At 50.2% G+C, this 18,849-nt stretch overlaps 1 protein-coding gene across 2 annotated transcripts in view; it reads right to left on the bottom strand.

Moving 5' to 3' along the window:
* Positions 1–312: 312 nt before the first annotated feature.
* Positions 313–18,849, bottom strand: part of EPHB2 (EPH receptor B2) — a 218,579-nt gene continuing 200,042 nt past the window's right edge. For both annotated transcript variants that reach the window (XM_070382850.1, XM_070382846.1), the window contains exons 10-16: positions 11,443–11,565; positions 10,644–10,891; positions 8,507–8,722; positions 6,999–7,148; positions 5,532–5,725; positions 3,573–3,728; positions 313–812 (exon numbers count right to left, since the gene is read on the bottom strand). In XM_070382850.1, coding sequence (XP_070238951.1) covers positions 704–812; positions 3,573–3,728; positions 5,532–5,725; positions 6,999–7,148; positions 8,507–8,722; positions 10,644–10,891; positions 11,443–11,565 — 1,196 coding nt within the window. In that variant the 3' untranslated portion in view covers positions 313–703. The remainder of the gene's footprint in view (positions 813–3,572; positions 3,729–5,531; positions 5,726–6,998; positions 7,149–8,506; positions 8,723–10,643; positions 10,892–11,442; positions 11,566–18,849) is intronic.

The following is an 18,849-nucleotide window of genomic DNA, read 5'->3' as shown; positions in this document are numbered from 1 at the left end:
GTTCTCCCTGACCCAGGGGGACAGAAGTCCCTTCGCAGCCCCGGGAGTTGACTGGGGAAACAAGTCTCTTTCATTGGAGTTACTAAAATATTCTCCAAAGACAGAAAAATTCTGAGCGCCCGGTAGCAGCGGGATTGGATGTTCCCAGGCTGGTTCCAGGGGTGGCTGCCTGTCCGCCTGTCCATCCGCTTGGCACGTGGCTGTTGAGCGAGACCTGGAAGAGCAGCGCTAGGGACAGGAGAGAAGGGCGGCCCCTGTCTCTCCCCTTCACATTTGTTTTCCTGAACGTGTTTCTTGGCGCCCGCCAGGTCACCTTCCCAGAGGGAGTTGGAGAGAAACTGCTTTTGATCTCCGATGGGACAAACTGCATGGATCTCCCAAGCCCTTTTTTTTTTCTTTTTTTTTTCCTCCAAGAACGATGATCGCTTTCCTTATGAGAATCCTCTTTAAAAAATATTCCTCGGTATTTCCCGCCCCCTCCCAGGATCTATTTTCTTTTGTTCCCATTCCCTTTTTTCCATCATCAGAGTTGCACATATTCTTGGTGACGTCTCCTGGCTGGAGCGCTGCTTGGTTCTTCCTGTCGCCGATGGCCTCCTGGCAGGTGGCTGCTGACCCTGCGGTGGACCGAGAACCGGGGGCCGGCTTGGGGGCGCGGAGGGGGCGGGGCCTGGAGGAAGCGGTGAGCCGAGGCAGGTGAACGTCAAACCTCCACCGACTGGATCTGGTTCATCTGTGCCCGCATCACCTGGATACTGTTGAGGATTTTTTTCTGGTGACCAGCCAGGGTGACCCCAACCCGGAGAATGTCCCTTTGGGGAGAGAAGCACATGTGTTAGGGACATGCGAGGGTGGAGGGACTCCATCCAGGTAGAACCACCTGGGCTATTTCAGGGGTTTCCCACTGGAGAGAGCAAGGGAAGGGGAAAGGGAGTGGGAGTGACTGAGTGTTAAGATGGGGGAGAGGGGGCTGGGAGTGGGTGCACCTAGGTGCCCGTGTCTCCTTTGCTGCGGGAGAGGAGAGGGGACCCTGCATGACCCTGCAAGAACGAAGTACCCATGTGTTCACTTTTTATCTCTGTTGATCTTCCTACCACACCCCAGTTCACAGAAGAGAAAACTGAGGCCAAGGGGAGTCCTGTCATTTGCTCAAAGTCACTCAGATGGTCAACACCAAAAGCAGATTGATTATATTCTTTGCAGCCAAAGATGCAGAAGCTCTATACAGTCAGCAAAAACAAGACTGGGAGATGACTGTGGCTCAGATCATGAACTCCTTATTGCCACATTCAGACTTAAATTGAAGAAAGTAGGGAAAACCACTAGACCATTCAGGTATGACCTAAATCAAATCCCTTATGATTTGGAAGTGGAAGTGAGAAATAGATTTAAGGGATTAGATCTGATAAACAGACAGCCTGAAGAACTTTGGATGGATGTTTGTGACATTGTACAGGAGGAAGTGATCAAGACTATCCCCAAGAAAAAGAAATGCAAAAAGGCAAAATGGTTGTCTGAGAAGCCTGTACAGACAGTTATGAAAAGAAGAGAAGCGAAAGGCAAAGGAGAAAAGGAAAGATATACCCATTTGAATGCAGGGTTCCAAAGAATAGCAAGGAGAGATAAGAAAGCCTTTCTCAGTGATCAATGCAAAGAAATAGAGGAAAATAATAGAATGGGAAAGACTAGATATCTCTTCAAGAAAATTAGAGATACCAAGGGAACTCTTCATGCAAAGATGGGCACAATAAAGGACAGAAATGGTAGGGACCTAACAGAAGCAGAAGATAGTAAGAAGAGGTGGCAAGAATACACAGAAGAACCGTACAAAAAAAGATCTTCACGACCCAGATAATCACGATGGTGTGATCACTGACCTAGAGCCAGACATCCTGGAATGTGAAGTCAAGTGGGCCTTAGGAAGTATCACTATGAACAAAGCTAGTGGAGGTGATGGAATTCCAGTTGAGCTATTTCAAATCCGAAAAGATGATGCTGTGAAAGTGCTGCACTCAATATGCCAGCAAATTTGGAAAACTCAGCAGTGGCCACAGGACTGGAAAAGGTCAGTTTTCATTCCAATCCCAAAGGCAATGCCAAAGAATGCTGAAACTACCACACAACTTTACTCATCTCACACACTAGCAAAGTAATGCTCAAAATTCTCCAAGCCAGGCTTCAACAGTATGTGAACCATAAACTTCCAGATGTTCAAGCTGGATTTAGAAAAGGCAGAGGAAACCAAAGACCAAATTGGCAACATCCACTGCATCATCGAAAAAGCAAGAGAGTTCCAGAAAAAATCTGCTTTATTGACTATGCCAAAGCCTTTTACTGTGTGGATAACAATAAACTGTGGAAAATTCTGAAAGAGATGGGAATACCAGACCACCTGACCTGCCTCCTGAGAAATCTGTATGCAGGTCAAAAAGCAACAGAAGTAGACATGGAACAACAGACTGGTTCCAAATTGGGAAAGGAGTATGTCAAGGCTGTATATTGTCAACCTGCTTATTTAACATATGCAGAATACATCGTGAGAAACCCTGGGCTGGAAGAAGCACAAGCTAGAATCAAGATTGCCGGGAGAAATATCAATAACCTCAGATATGCAGATGACACCACCCTTATGGCAGAAAGTGAAGAAGAACTAAATAGCCTCTTGATGAAAGTGAAAGAGGAGAGTAAAAAAGTTGGCTTAAAGCTCAACATTCAGAAAACTAAGATCATGGCATCTGGTCCCATGACTTCATGGCAAATAGATGAGTAAACAATGGAAACAGTGACAGACTATTTTTTTGGGCTCCAAAATCACTGCTGATGGTGACTTCAGCCGTAAAATTAAAAGATGCTTGCTTCTTGGAAGAAAAGTTATGACCAACCTAGAAAGCTTATTAAAAAGCAGAGATATTACTTTGCCAACAAAGGTCCATCTAGTCAAGGCTATGGTTTTTCCAGTAGTCATGTATGGATGTCACAGTTGGGCTATAAAGAAAGCTGAGTGCCGAAGAACTGATGCTTTTGAACTATGGTGTTGGAGAAGACTCTTGAGAGTCCCTTGGACTGCAAGGAGATCCAACCAGTCCATCCTAAAGGAAATCAGTCCTGAATATTCATTGGAAGGACTGATGCTGAAGCTGAAACTCCAATATTTTGGCCATCTGAGAAGAACAGACTCATTGGAAAAGACCCTGATGCTGGGAAAGATCGAAGGCAGGAGGAAAAGGGGATGACAGAGGATGAGATGGTTGGATGGCATCACTGACTTGATGGATATGAGTCTGAGTAAACTCCAGGAGATGGTGATGGACAGGGAGGCCTGGTGTGCTGCAGTCCATGGGCTTGCAAAGAGTCAGACATGACTGAGCGACTGAACTGAATTGAAAAGCCAGTGGGTGGCAGGAGACCTGGATGTTGATAAGAATGTGATTTCTGCATTGGCCATCTTGCTCCTTGGTCCCCCATATCCCTGCTGGGACACTGTCTATTCCTCACTCTCCAGAGCCCCCTGCTTGGCGGGATGGGTGGGGAGCGGGGCTCACGGCGGTGGGTGGAGGCGGCTGGGCACTTACTCCATCATCATCTGTGACACGACATCGAAGGAGGTGAAGCCGGCATTGGCGAAGCTCTCCTTGTACTGCCCCATCTTGATGGCCTCCAGCCACTCGTCCACCGTGTTAAAGCTGGTGTAGTCAGGGATCGTGCGGTCCAGCAATGGCAGGTTGATTCTAGGGGTGGGGTGGGTGACAGGTAGGGTCAGTGCACGTGCTGACCTGGGGTGAGGGTAGGCGTGGGCGTGGGCACAGGTGCAGGCTGCGTGTCCCTGCCCATGTGCATCCGTGTGTGTGAGCACAGTGTGTATGCATGTGACCACTTCTGTGCGAGAGCAGGCGTGAGTCTGAACCCACAGAAATGTGCACACGTGTATGTGTGAGTAGGTGAGAGTGAGTATGTATGCAGGTCTCAAAGCTGAGGCCATCTGGACAGTCTAGGGAAGCCTCTAGGGGACCGCTGAGAGGCTGGACCACAGCGGTGAGGCGGGGACATGTCTCCATGCTGCTGCTTTGGGGGAGGGGTTTCAGTTGGACTAATTGTGCTGATTTTATCTATCTATCATCTATTTCTGCCCGGTCTTAGTTGTGGCATGCCAACTCTTAGCTGTGACATGTGGGATCTAGTTCCCTGACCAGAGATCAAACCCAGACCCTCTGCATTTGGGAGTGCAGAGTCTTAACCACTGGACTGCCAGGAAAGTCCCATCACTGTGCTGACTACTTGTCATTTCCTCTCCCAATGCCCTTCTCTGTCCTCCCCTACCCTGGCTATGCTACAGGAAGCCGATCTTGTGGGCCACATCTCCAAAGTCCAGACACAGCTGGTGGGGCTGGTGGGAATGACTTCTGGGCAGGCAAGGTGTGAAGTGACCATCATGAGGCTAAAAGCTCAGAATGATTTTTATCCAGAGAATCAGGAGTGGCTGAGGCAGGGTTGTGGTGAGGAGGGATGGGCAGGGGCAAACACGGACATCTCCTGGCAGGTGAAGGACTTGGGCCCAGGGAGTCTCTGGACACAGCCAGCCCTGGACCCTGAAGACATCCAGCCAGACACCCCTCAGACAGCCCGTGTGGTCAAGGGTCCTGAAGAGTAAGGATGTGCAGGGCTGGGACTGGCCTGTGGAAGCTGCTCAGGGAGAGCGAGGGTTGGCTGCAGGTCTGATGCAGGGTGCTCTGGACCACTGGGCAAAGGGAAGCACCCGGATCATTGAAGCTAACGCCTGTGCACCTGAGCCAGTCTCTGCTATGAGGATGGTAGCTCCAGTGTGGGGGCATGCGTGCCTGTGTGTTCTGTGGTATATGAGTACTTCTGAATGTGCGTGCTCAGTTATGTATGGTTGTGTGTATGTGTGAGAACTTGGGAATGAGTGTATCTATGTGTGTGAGATTGTGAGCATAAGCATGAGCATTTGTGCCCAAATGTGCATTCATGTATGTGTGTAGGACTGTGTGTGTGTGTGTGTGTGAGCATGGCTGTGTCGAGGAGGATGCAAATGCAAGTTAGAGGGTCCAGATTTAAGTGTGAAGTAGGAACCTGAGTGAGGAGTAAATCTATTCACCAAGATTCTGAGAACTGGGACATCCCTGGTGGTCCAGTGGCTAGGACTCCAAACTCCTGATGCAGGGGGTCCCCTGGTTCCACCCCTGGTCAGGGAACAAGATCTCCCACATGCTACAACTAAAGATCTTGCGAGCCACATCCAAGATCCAGCACAGCCAAATAAATATTTTACAAAAAGATACCGATCATTTCTTTTAAACCTTGTCCTCTCTGACCACGTTTTAAAAGATGCTTTCTCTACCACCCATCTTGGGCTTCCTTCTCCTCCTCAGGATAGCCTGTGCCCTGCACCCTGCACGGCAAGGCAGGCAGCCTCCCAAAAAACCCTAGCACTGTCCTTCCCATCCCAATTCAGCTGTCCAGGAGTGGGCGGGGCCAGGCGGCGCTGGGAAAAGGGGCGGGGCTGGGGGGCGTACCCGGAAGAGAGCGGCGCCATGGCTTTGAGGCTGTTGGGGTTGCGGATCATCTTGTCCAGCGTGTTGACGATCTGGCCGAACTTGGGCCGGTGGTTGCGGTCCTTCTGCCAACAGTCCAGCATGAGCTGGTGCAGCGCGCTCGGGCAGTCCATGGGCGGTGGTAGCCGGTAGTCCTGTTCTATGGCGTTGATTACCTGGGGAGGGGCAGGGAGGGGTTGCGGGGGTGAGGTAAGAGCATCTGTTCTCTCGTCTTGCCCCCAGTGCGTTGCAGGACAGGCTTATTTGGTTGCCCCGGCAACCATCTCCACTTCCTGGAGGCAGCCCCAGTATGCGCCTTTCCTGGGTTCCCACCATCTCTGACTTCAGTCTGGCCTGGAAGCTGGGCGTCTGGCTCCCCTTCCACTCAGCACCCCAAGATACCCTCTGCCTCAGGGTCCACCAGGCCCACCCTCCTGTGAGCAACCCCCTTCGGCTGCTCTGTTAGGGGAAAGGAGCCCAAACACCTCTCCAAGCTGTCCTGCCCATAGGGCCAAATTTGTCTTCCCCAGCTTGACTGTGGATATCTTCCCTGCTCAAGTATTTATTCCCTGTTCTGCATTGTTGCAAATCAGAATTCCTAGAGGGGGACTTACAAACACCCCATTACTGAACCTCAGCAACTGTTCTGACCAACTTCCCACTGCTCCCCAACATGACCCCTCGTCATCCCACTTCTGGGCCTTGGCACAGGCTGTTCTTTCCACTGGAAGTCCTCACATCTTCAAGTCTCACTACTCTTTGAGTCCCAGCTGTCCGTGTAGACCTCAAGGCTAATTGTGCCCATGTTCCCTTTCCTGAGCACCTGCAGGGTTTGATGCCTGCCTTCTTCACTTTACCACCTGACCATACATAGCACCTGATAACTCCATCTGGTTTTCTGAATGACTGTCCTGTCCCTCATATGGGTGGTGAACCCCTGAGGGGCAGACATGATCGCTTAGGGTTGGCCACAGGTGGCTGCATCCTGAAGATTTGCTTATTTGTGGATGGGTGGGCCTTTTCTGGGCTTCCCAGGTGGCGCTAGCGGTAATGAACCTGCCTGCCAATATAAGAGACGCAGGTTTGATCCTTGGCTCGGGAAGATCCCCTGGAGAAGAGAATGGCAGCCCCTCTCCAGTATTCTTGCCTGGAGAATCCCACGGACAGAGGAGCTGGCTGGCTGCAGTCCACAGGTCGCAAAGAGCTGGACACGAATGAAGCGACTTAGCATGCATGCATGGGCCTTTTCTACTCCTGACCCCTCTGGAGAGTCCAGGGTCCTGTGCAGATGTTTGAATCAACCAACACTGTGCTGGGAGCTGCCCGGACCCAGGATCTCAGAGACCTCGGTCCTACCTGCTGAAAGTCGAGCAAAAGCCCAAGAGTTCTAGGTCTTCCCCGCCCGCCTGGCTGGCCAGAGAGGCCGCGCCCACCTCCTTGCAGACTTACGTCTTGGTTGGTCATGTCCCAGTAGGGCCGTTCCCCGTAGGACATCACCTCCCACATGACGATGCCATAGCTCCAGACGTCACTGGCCGAGGTGAACTTCCGGTACTGGATGGCCTCTGGGGCCGTCCAGCGGATGGGGATCTTCCCACCCTGGGGAGCAGAACGGGGACTGTCAGTGGATGGGAGGCTGAGCCGAATGGCCTCTGCTGGCGAAGCTCCCGACCCCCCGCCCCGTGCTGTACGGTCACAAAGTGCCTGACTGCTCCCCTAGACTCGCCCCGCTGGTCCGGGCCTGCGGGCACGCGCCTGGGACCTTCTCTCTGCACGAAGCGCCTTTTCCCACCCTGCCATCTGGTAACCTCCTCCTCATCCTTGAAGTCCCTCTGCACACCTTTCCCTAAGTCCACAAAGGGTGGCTCATGCTCCTACTCCTACGACTGAGGTCATCAGGACGCACTCGTCTCCCGGAGAGCGGTACTCATCTCATTTGCCTGCTTGCCTGCCTCCACTTCCCTGGTGGCTCAGATGGTAAAGAATCCACCTGCAATGCTGGAGACCTGGGTTTGATTCCTGGGTCAGGAAGATTCCCCTGGAGAAGGGGATGGCAACCCACTCCAGTATTCTTGCCTGGAGAATCCCACAGACAGAGGAGCCTGGTGGGCTACAGTCCATGGGTTTGCAAAGAGGCAGACACGACTGAGCGACTAACACTTTCATTTCACTTTTTCACTGCTTCCACTTGAACTACCTCTGAGATCTTTGAGGGCAGGTACTGTCTGATTCCTTTCTGTTTAAAATTCTTCAACAGGGCCTTCCCTGGTGGTCTAGTGGTTAAGAATTCATCTTTCCAATGCAGGGGACATGGGTTTGATCTCTGGCTGGGGAACTAGGATCCCACATGCCGTGAGGCAACGAAGCCCGTCCGCGGCAACTACTGAGCCCATGCTCTGGAGCTGCCACTAGAGAAGCCACGATTGCGTGCCTCAGTGAAGACCCAGCACAGCCAAAATCAAAACAGCCACCCCCACCCCGCCCCACCTCCCTGCAACTCTTCAACAACCCCAACAGCTTTCAGGAGACAGTCCTGAGCTTGGGCAATCAAGGGTCTCCGAGATGTGGCCCTGCCTACCTCTCCAGCATGGTTGCCCACCACTTTCCCCGACAGCCTGTGTGCCAGTCATACCCACCCGTGAGAATACAGCATCTGGCAAACTTTTACTGGCACTTGGCTTTCAGCTCAGCTATCAATTCCCTCTTAGCAAGCCTTCCTCTGCTTCCTAAGTCTGGTGTCTGACTCAGCCCCATTGCTCGGTAGTGCTCTGCACATCTGTGCCCACCAGCCTGTGAGCTCCAAGAGGGCAGAAGTCGGGGTTTATGTCTCTACTTCTCCAGGGCTCAGAACAGCGCTTGGCATGAGCAAGTGTCGGTGAGAACGTGTTGTGGGGAGAGACGGATGTCCGCCCTCTTTCCCGGCCCCGCAGCTCCACTGTTCCCTGCCTCTGTCTTACCAGGGCGCTGGTGTACGTGGGATCTGAGGTATCGTCCTCCAGAAAGCGTGAGAGCCCGAAGTCAGACACCTTGCAGACCAGGTTGCTGTTGACAAGGATGTTGCGGGCGGCCAGGTCGCGGTGGACGTAGTTCATGTCGGCCAGGTACTTCATGCCAGCCGCGATGCCCCGCAGCATGCCCACCAGCTGGATGACTGTGAACTGCCCGTCATTTTGCTTTGGGAGAAGTGGAGGAAACACAGAGTGAATGGAAGAGTGTGCGTCAGATCTCTGGAGCATTCTCACAGTGGGACACCAGACTGGGCCCCTGTCGCCCTGGCCTGGGCTCCCTGTGGCTCAGGGGCCTTACAGAGGCCCAGGAGAGGCTGGTTTCAGGGTGGTGGAGAGAATATGGACTCTGGGGCTGGCTGGATTCTGGCTTTTTCCCTTGCTGGCTGTGCAACTTTGGACATGTGACCTAGCTCTCAGAAAGTCACTCAGTCATGTCCGACTCTTTGCAACCCCATGGACTATACAGTCCATGGAATTCTCCAGGCCAGAATACCAGGCCTTTCCCTTCTCCAGGGGCTCTTCCCAACCCACTGATCGAACCCAGGTCTCCTGCATTGCAAGTGGATTCTTTACCAGCTGAGCCACCAGGGAAGCCCAAGAATACTGGAGTGGGTAGTCTATCCCTTCTCCAGCAGATCTTTCCAACCTAGGAATTGAACTGGGGTGTCCTGCATTGCAGGCAGATTCTTTACCAGCTGAGCTACCAGGGAAGCCCCTGTTTCCTCAACTGTGTGTTAAATGGGAATAAGTCATGCCCACCTTCTAGGGTACTCAGTGTTCAACAAGAAGGTGCATGAAAGGCTCCTGGCACATACTAGGTGCTTAATAAATATTCGTTAAACAGCAAGTAGTTCAATGGCATACTTCTTTAAAGACATTTTTTTTTTTATTGCGGTATAACTGATTTACAATGCGGTGTTAGTTTGAGGTGTACACCAAAGTGAATCAGTTACACGTGTACCCACTCTTTTTTTAGACTCTTTTGCCATATAGGTCATTACAAAGTACAGAGTAGAATTCCCTGTGCTACACAGTAGGTCCCTATTAGTTACCTTATAGGTGTGTGTGTGTGTATATATATGTTGTTGTTCATTGCTAAGTCCTTTCTGACTCTTTCTGATTCCATGGACTGCAGCATGCCAGGCCTCCCTGTCCCTCACTATCTTCCAGAGTTTACCCAAGTTCATGTGTATTGAGTCAGTGATGCCATCTAACAATCTCATCTTCTTGTGCCCTCTTCTCCTTTTGCCTTCAATCTTTCCCAGCATCTGACTCACTGGAGAAGACCTTGATGATGGGAAAGATTTTATTTATAGTAGTATGTATGTGTAATTCCAGTCTTCCAGTTCATCCCTCCCCTTCCAATGGCATACTTCTGATTCCTAGTCAGTGCTCTTTGTCTAGCTGGTTGACTGTGACTTCTCGGGGTGCCTGGAAGCTTTCCCCTGTTGCCTTGTGCTCCAAACTCTCTCCCTGTATAGCTTTGGGGAAATCCAAACCTGGTGAAAACTCTGGACTAAGGGTCAGGAGACCTGGATCCAGTCCTGGTTCTCATCTCGAGCTTCCGGGTAACCTTGGGCACACTCTACTTCTCTGAGAGCCTCAGTTTTTCTCTCGGGCGTCATGAGAAGGCTGGCTAAGTGCTTGGAGGGAAGAGATTTCAGGTTGTATGCCAACGCTGATCAACTGGCTGTGGTTTTCCTGATAGAGAAAGATTCTGAGATTGCTTCTGGGTATAGTGGGAGAGAGTCTGGGATTTATTAGCAATGCCTGTCATGAATTCAATCCCTCTATCCCTGGGTCAGGAAGGTTCCCTGGAGGGAGGGCATGGCAACCCACTCCAGTATTCTTGCCTGGAGAATTCCATGGACAGAGGAGCCTGGACAGCCACAGTCCATAGGGTGGCAAAGAGTCAAGACACAACTGAAGTGACTTAGCACGCATGCACGCCGTGGATAAAGGAATAGAATGTGGCAGCGAGCAAGCCATTCTTGACCATGATCTTTCCAAGACCTTTCAGGCTTTGACAGCATAAAGCTATGCTCACTACTGCTCTTCCTGCCCCACCACTCTTGGCTTTCCCTACCCGGAGGAAGGAGTCCAGGGAGCCGTTTTCCATGAACTCAGTGATGATCATTACAGGTGTGCTCTTGGTGACCACGCCCTCCAGGTGGATGACGTTGGGATGGTCGAACTGGCCCATGATGGAGGCCTCGCTCAGAAAGTCCCGGCGCTGCTTCTCAGTATAGCCCGACTTGAGGGTCTTGATGGCCACGAAGATCTCTCTTTTGCCCGGCAGCTTCAGGTGGCCGCTGCATACCTCACCAAACTCCCCTGGGACAGGCACATCGAAGAGGCAGGATGTCACTCAGCAGGTGGAAGCGCCGCCTCCCTCTTCCCTTTCACCTCTGCCCCTGGGGCCAGTTAATCCTTGCAGACACAGAATCCCTTTAGAGAATGCAAGGGCCTCAAAGAGTCTCAGCCACCTTCAGGAGGAAGGGTAAACCCTTTGTGGCCAACCCGTGGTGTTTGGCTGGGCGTGGGGTGAGGAAGTAGGGGGACCTGGGGAGATGGAGCGAGGGACCTGGGATGAATGGCAGGAAGGACAAAGCATTAGACAGAGTCCAGAGTACCGGGTCCCAGAACTAGCTCGGTCTCTGATGTGAGCAAGCTCCTTCCCTGGGCCTGTTTCCTCAGGTGATGATGAGGTAGTTTTTCTGGACATCTTTGGGAGCCCTTGCACCTTGGATAATCTGAGTCTTCAGGCCTTGGAGGGTTCTCTGAGGCATCCTACCCTCCACCCCAGGAGTACACATTGGGGTGGTCCCTGCCCCCCCACACCCAAGGCTGAGGTCATGGTACTTGGGAGGGTACCAGTCACCTACCTGCTCCAATCACCTGCTCAATTTTGACACAGGAGATGTCAATTTCCTTGGCAAACTCCCGCACTGCCTCATTGGGGTCTTCGTAGGTGAAGGGGTCAATGTAGATCTTCATGCCTGGGGTCACTGGGAGAGAAGGTCAGGCTCAGTCACATGCACAGACTCAAGAGGTGGACAGATGGAAAAGTGTGAACCAGTCCTTCTGCAGAGGGAAGGACTCTCCCACAGGGCCCCAGGAAGAGCTGGGCAACCCCCTGCATTTTCACTTGACCTCTCTGGGTCTCAGTGAGCAGGTGGGCACTGAGCTAAGTAGGGGGTGAGGGGAACAGAAAGTCAGCAGGGATAGCAAATAGGTTCTAGTTTTTGTTCCAACTGTAATTGATCAATAAGGGCTTCCTCCAGCAGCTAAAAGACTGTGGGGATTGATTAACAACGTCTGTTCGAGCGTGGGCATGAAAGGATAGATAGGCTTGTCACGCTTGTGATAGAGAATCAGGGGGTGCAAAGTAAAGGAAGAGGAAGACAAGAAAGGAGCAGAGGGAACTGGAACAAAAATACAGAAAGAGCAGGCAACAGACCATGTTCTTGGTCTTTTGCTAAGGCGATCTCCCTGCTTTTCAAGGCCTAATTCAGGCCTGCTCTCTGCTCAGGAGACTTTTTGGCTGCCTCAGGCATCCCAGGCACTGGAGGGGCTGCCTCACAAGCATCTGAGTACCCACAGCTCCTAGGCCCACCTCCTGGGTCCCTCTGCTAGCCAGGTCTCAAACTTTTCTGGATCTCATATTCCTTGGTGATCAGCAGGAGGCTGGACACGGGGCATATGAATTTAATTCCTGATCTGATCTGTTTTTTTTTTTGATGCAGAGAGGAAGATGGTAACTTGGATACTAAAGACCCAATTCTGACCTCAGCAGTGAGTCAGCAACGTGCTTTGAAGGAAGGGAAAGACGAGCCCTCCTTCCTCCTCCCAGATGACTAGTCTTCCACTTCCCAGACCATCTGGCTCTCACCCAGCTGGGGCCTTCCTCTGGGTCCCCAGCCCGCATTCTCCCCCTGCTCCAGGAGCTATGAGTTTGGGAGCAGCAGCTCTAGGAGTTGGGTGCTGGAGTCCCTGGACCGTAGCAAGGTTGGCTGGTTGGTGAGTGGGGCCACAACCCTGCTCAGCTCTGTGACCTTGGACTTGTTAGTTGACCACTCTCAGCCTCTAGTTCAGACATTCCCGTCATCTAAGAGCTGGGACCTCTAACACAGGGGTTGGCAAAATGGCCCACTGCCTGTTTTGTAATAAAGTGTCATAAATAAAGTTTTATTGGCACACAGCCACACACATTCCTTTGTCTGTGACCGCTTTCCCGCTCCAGTGGCTGAGTTGATCAGTTACAACAGAGACCATAAGGCCTGTAAAGCCTAAAATATTTACTGTCTGACCCTTTACAGAAAAGCTTGCCAACCACTGCTCTAACACATTAGTTTTATTTTGTATTATTTATGTGGGTGTCTGCCTAGCCCTTTAGGTCAGAGTTTTCTTAATTTGGGTCTGTGAACCACTTGGCAGACCCAGGATGGGATGAGTGGGGCTGCTGAAATGGAATACATTATTATTGTCTTTCTGGATTAGAAAAACAATTTATGCTCTTTATAGTTTAAAATTATGGAAATAAATATGGTTGAAAATAAAAGCCCTCCAAAAATCTATCTCTGAATATAGAATTTTTTTCTGGATTTCCCTTATAATTTTATACACATACATATGTATATTTGTGTTTCTCTGGGCATAGGATCCAAAACTTTTAGCAGACTTAGAGGAGCCTCTGACCTCAAAAGAGGCTAAGAACCACCGTCTTGCAACTTTCCTGGTGGTCAAGTGGTTAAGAATCTGCCTTCCAACCCCTGATTGGGGAACTAAGATCCCACATACTGTGGGGTAGCTAAGCCTGTGTGCTGCAACTATAGAGCCCATGTGCCACAACGATAAACCCAGCACAACCTAAATAATAAAAAATAAAACTATAGTACTTAAGTGAGAGGATTTGAAAACCCCACCATGGTGGGAGCCTGGGAAGGGGGGATGGGTGCCCATTTTTTTCTCATCCCTCCCTCCCTGGCGCACTGCACACGCTTGACTCTCGGTGTCTGTAGACTGACAGAATCTGGATGATAGATGAAGAATACCAACACCAGTTTCCACCTTCTGAGCCCTTTGTCTCTGCCCAGCACTGGGCCACGCTCTTTATGTGTATTCTCCCATCTCCTCCACCCAGCAGCTCCTAGAGGTTGTTGTTTAGCTGCTAAGTCCTGTCCAACTCTTCGAGACCCCAAGGACTTCAGCACGTCAGGCTTCCCTGTCCTTCACCATGTCCCTGAGTTTGCTCAAACTCATGTCTATTGATTGAATGGGTGATTCCATCTGGTCCTCTGTCGCCCCCTTCTCCTCCTGCCCTCAGTCTTTCCCAGCATCAGGGGCTGGGTCTTGGCAATTTGCATCAGGTGACCAAAGTATTGGAGCTTCAGCTATAGCATCAGCCTTTCCAATGAATATTCAGGACTGATTTCCTTTAGGATTGACTGGTTTGATCTCCTTGCAGTCCAAGGGACTCTCAAGAGTCTTCTCCAACACCAGAATTTGAAAGGATCAATTCTTCTGCGCTCAGCCTTCTTTATGGTCCAACTCTCACATCAATAGAAATAGTCATTTATGATAGGAAATGACTATTGGAAAAACCATAGCTTTGACTAGACGGACCTTTGTTGGCAAAGTGATGTCTCTGCTTTTTAATATGCTGTCTACATTTGTCATAGATTTTCTTCCAAAGAGGAAGGATCTTTTAATTTCGTGGCTGAAGTCACTGTTTGCAGTGATTCTGGAGCCCAAGATAATAAAATCAGTCACTGATTCCACTTCCTCCCCCCCATCTATTTGTCATGAAGTGATGGGACTGGATGCCATGATCTTAGTTTTTTGAATGATATCATTATTCTCATTTCATATGAGAGAAAACTTTAGCTCAGAGGGGCTAAGTAATTTGTCCAAGGCCACACGGCTAGCAAATGGCACAGCCAGCATTTGAATCCAGGCCTGTCAGAATTGAGTCAAGGGCCACTGCTCTGAATCACCAAGCTCACTGCTTCCTGAAGGAAACCCACCCAGATCTGGTCCATGCTTCCTCCTCCTGGATTCATCTGTGATTCCTCCTCCCCCGAGTCAGCCCTCCCCAGAGCGGGGGCATCAGCTCCCCCAGAGAGGCTCTCTTTTTTCGCCCAGACTCAGCGTCTGGGCTGTGGCCCTTGGTGACTAACTTTTCACTTCCTTGCCAACAGAACTAGGGGAAATTCTTCCTCCTGGGCCAGCTGGGGAGGGAGGATACGAATGGGTCAGTTCAGGGAGCTCAAAGCATGCTTGGATGCTGCCAACCAATCAGATGCTGTCTCTAAGCCTTGGACAGGAGTGCTAGTCAGGAGGGCTCCATCACTTACAGCAGGGGTCCCCAACTCCCTCGGGCCACTTGGACTGGTACCGGTTAGGAACCAGGCCACACAGTAGGAGGTGAGCGGCAAGCAAGTGAGCAAAGCTTCATCTGTATCTATAGCTGCTCTCTATCACTCTCCCCAGAGCAGGGAGGAGAAGGGGACGACAGAGGATGAGATGGTGGGATAGCATCACCGACTCGATGGACATGAGTTTGAGTAAGTTCTGGGTGGTAAGATTGAGTAAGTTGGTGATGGACAAGGAGGGCTGGCATGCTGCAGTCCATGGGATCACAAAGAATCGGACACGACTGAGCGACTGAACTGATCACTCTCCCATCACCCCAAAATGGGACCATCAAGTTGCAGGAAAACAAGCTCAGGGCTCCCACTCATTCTGCATTATAGTGAATTGTAGAATTATTTCATTACGTATCACAATGTGATAATAACAGAGGGCTTCCCTGGTGACTCAGATGGTAAGGAATCTGCCTGCAATTCAGGAGGCCTGAGTTTGATCCCTGGGTTGGGAAGATCCTCTGAAGGAGGGCATGGCAACCCACTCCAGTATTCTTGCCTAGAGAATTCCATGGACAGGGTTGCAAAGAGTTGGACACGACCGAGTGATTAACACACACTAATAATCATAATAGAAATAAAAATCGTAATAGAAATCACAGTAAATGTGATGCACTTGAATCTTCCCTCCACCCCTGCCACTGGTCTGTGGAAAAATTCTCTTCCACGAAACTGTCCTGGGGACCTCTGGCTTAAAGGAGGTCCTTGAAGGCGAGTGCCTCCATCTGGCCCCCCTCCGTAATGGCCTCCACTGACAGCTCCCTGCTACTTGCATAAGGAATTACTTACCCAGAGGCCGCGGACACGCCTCGCAGTTTCTGGCCTCTCTGCTTCTGTTCGTGTGGTTCCCTCTACCTGGAGCACCCTCTTCTTCCTTTGTGTCCAGGTCGAATGCCACCTCCTCTGTGCAGCCTGCCTGGGTCCCTCCAGAGGGGACCAAGGCCTTCTCAGGCTGCCACTGCTCTGTCCCCACACCCACTCCCACAGATGTCTGTATGACTTTCCTACCTCGTTCCAGGGCTCCCGGATTCACAGGCCCACAGTCCCCACCACCCCTTTCTGGAACACTCTCCTGCCTGTGAGGGCTTTGCCCCTCTCTCCCCCAGGGGCACAGAGGCCATGTCTGTCTTGTTCTTGCTAAATCCCAGGGCCTGGCACATAGACGGTGCTCAATAAATGCTCACTGGAAGAACACTAGCCTTACTCATTGACATGCCCTTGTTTTCTCTCTCTACCTGTTTGGGGTCACAAATACCTTTGGGAATTTTATGAAAGCTATGAATTCTGCTTCCTGGCCTAGAATTCACACGTGTGTGCATGTGCCCATGGTCAGCATGCAATTTTGGAATGTTTATAGGCCCTGGAAGCTCTAGGAGTTATGAACTCTCAAGTTATGAGCCCTTGCTCTAAAATGTTTTCTCTAGAGTATATTTGAGGGTGGTATACAGTAGGTACTTAATAAACACTTTTTGACTATATGGCTCTGAGTGCTGCAGTTCCTGCTTCGGTGACCTCTGGTTTCGCCTCACCATTGATAACATGATTGGCTCACAGTTTAGCATGGTTTCACCACATAGCAGACCCTGTTCTAGGCACTAATAGGTATCAACCCAATTAATCTTCCCTGACGATCTTTCTGGGTAAATACTACTATTAGACTGAGCCCTACGAAACTGTAAATATTTGACTCCTCCTGATCTACATGAAACAACAGACTGGTTCCAAATAGGAAAAGGAGTACGTCAAGGCTGTATGTTGTCACCCTGCTTATTTAACTTATATGCAGAGTATATCATGAGAAACACTGGGCTGGAGGAAGCACAAGCTGGAATCAAGATTGCCAGGAGAAATATCAATAACCTCAGATATGCAGATGACACCACCCTTATGGCAGAAAGTGAAGAGGAACTAAAAACCCTCTTGATGAAAGTGGGGAGTCAAAAAGTTGGCTTAAAGCTCAACATTCAGAAAACAAAGATCATGGCATCCGGTCCCATCACTTCATGGCAAATAAATGGAGAAACAGTGGAAACAGTGTCAGACTTTATTTTTTTGGGCTCCAACATGACTGCACATGGTGATTGCAGGGATGAAATTAAAAGATGCTTACTCCTTGGAAGGAAAGTTATGACTAACCTAGATAGCATATAAAAAGCAGAGACTTGACTTTGCCAACAAAGGTCCGTCTAGTCAAGGCTATGGTTTTTCCAGTGGTCAGGTATGGATGTGAGAGTTGGACTATGAAGAAAGATGAGCACCGAAGAATTGATGCTTTTGAACTATGGTGTTGGAGAAGACTCTTGAGAGTCCCTTGGACTGCAAGGAGATCCAACCAGTCCATCCTAAAGGAGATCAGTCCTGGCTGTTCATTGGAAGGACTGATGCCGAAGCTGAAACTCCAATACTTTGGCCACCTCATGGGAAGAGTCGACTCATTGGAAAAGACCCTGATGCTGGGAGGGATTGGGGCAGGAGGAGAAGGGGACGACAGAGGATAAGATGGCTGGATGGCATCACCAACTCGATGGACATGAGTTTGGGTAAACTCTGGGAGTTGGTGATGGACCGGGAGGCCTGGCGCACTGAGATTCATGGGGTCACAAAGAGTCGGACACGACTGAGTGACTGAACTGAACTGAACTGATCTACAAAAATGGCCATTTCATTTGGTTTCAATCTAACAGTCCCCCTCTTTTTTGATGAAGAAACTGGTATAAGAAAGGCTAAATGGGACTTCCCTGGTGGTCCAGTGGTTAAGAATCTGCCTGACAATGCAGGGGACACAGTTTCGATTCCTGGTCCGGGAAGGTCCCACCTGCTGCAGATGTGCTGCAACTACTGGGCTTGTGCCCCGAGACAAGAGAAGTCGCTGCAGTGAGAAGCTGGGCGCCGCCACGAAGACTAGCCCCCGCTCACCAAAACTAGAAAAGCCTGTGCACAGCAGTGAAGACCCAGTGCAGCCATAAATGAATGAATAAGGTGAAACAACTTGCCTAAGGGGACATGGGCATAGCTAGTTAGTGGCAGAAGTGTTGATTGAATCCAGGTTGTCTGCCTTGAAAGTCTACACTTACAACTGCCAAGCTACTGGTTTATTTTGGGTGCTTCCCCACCTGTGTCTTGGGATAGAATGTGAGCTCCTTGTGGCCAGAGTTTTGCACAAGGAGGGACATTTGGCTCCCAGGAAGGACATTTTCTGAACTGCAGTTGGATGAGAACCTTGGCAGGCAAGAGTCTTCGGAAAATATTGGGCTACTGTTTGGATGATTTATGACTGTCAGGGTCACCAACAGGGTCACACGCCATCCTGAACCCATGTGGAAAATTCACGATGAGGGAAGGAGGAACCAGGCATCCAGAGACCTGGATTTGCATTCTGGATCTGCCAGCAATAATGGTCACAAATAAGTTGCTTTATGAGTTTGAATTCAGGATCAATCACTGTATTGATCTGACCATGTGCCCTTGGGCAAGTTACTTTTTTCCATCTGCAAAATGGAGATAATAAACAAATCCCCTATCTCGTAAGGGGGTTGCAGAGATTAAATGAGAATCTTTTGAAAAGGTTTTGTTCAGTCTTTGGCAACCAGAAAGCACTGAATAATTGTTAATTGTTATCATGAGGAGTTGGTTATTATTAAATATTATTATTACAAAGCACTTCAACATCCATTAATTCATTTACTCCTCAAAACTCTGTGAAAGAAGCATCATTCCTGCTACTTCCCACATAAGGATGCCAAGGATCAGAGTGGTTTTTCCTGAGTTTCTAGTGACTTCCCCAAGGTCACACTGAGCTGGCCGGTAGCAAAGTAGGGTTGAGAAACCCGGTGCATCCCTCTGGCTCCACGTCCAGGCACCATAGAC

Source organism: Bos mutus, chromosome 2 (assembly GCF_027580195.1).
Source record: "Bos mutus isolate GX-2022 chromosome 2, NWIPB_WYAK_1.1, whole genome shotgun sequence".
Classification (NCBI taxonomy): Eukaryota; Metazoa; Chordata; class Mammalia; order Artiodactyla; family Bovidae; genus Bos; species Bos mutus.
Note: the sequence above shows the minus strand (reverse complement) of the source record. Positions and strands in the feature narration are given on the sequence as shown.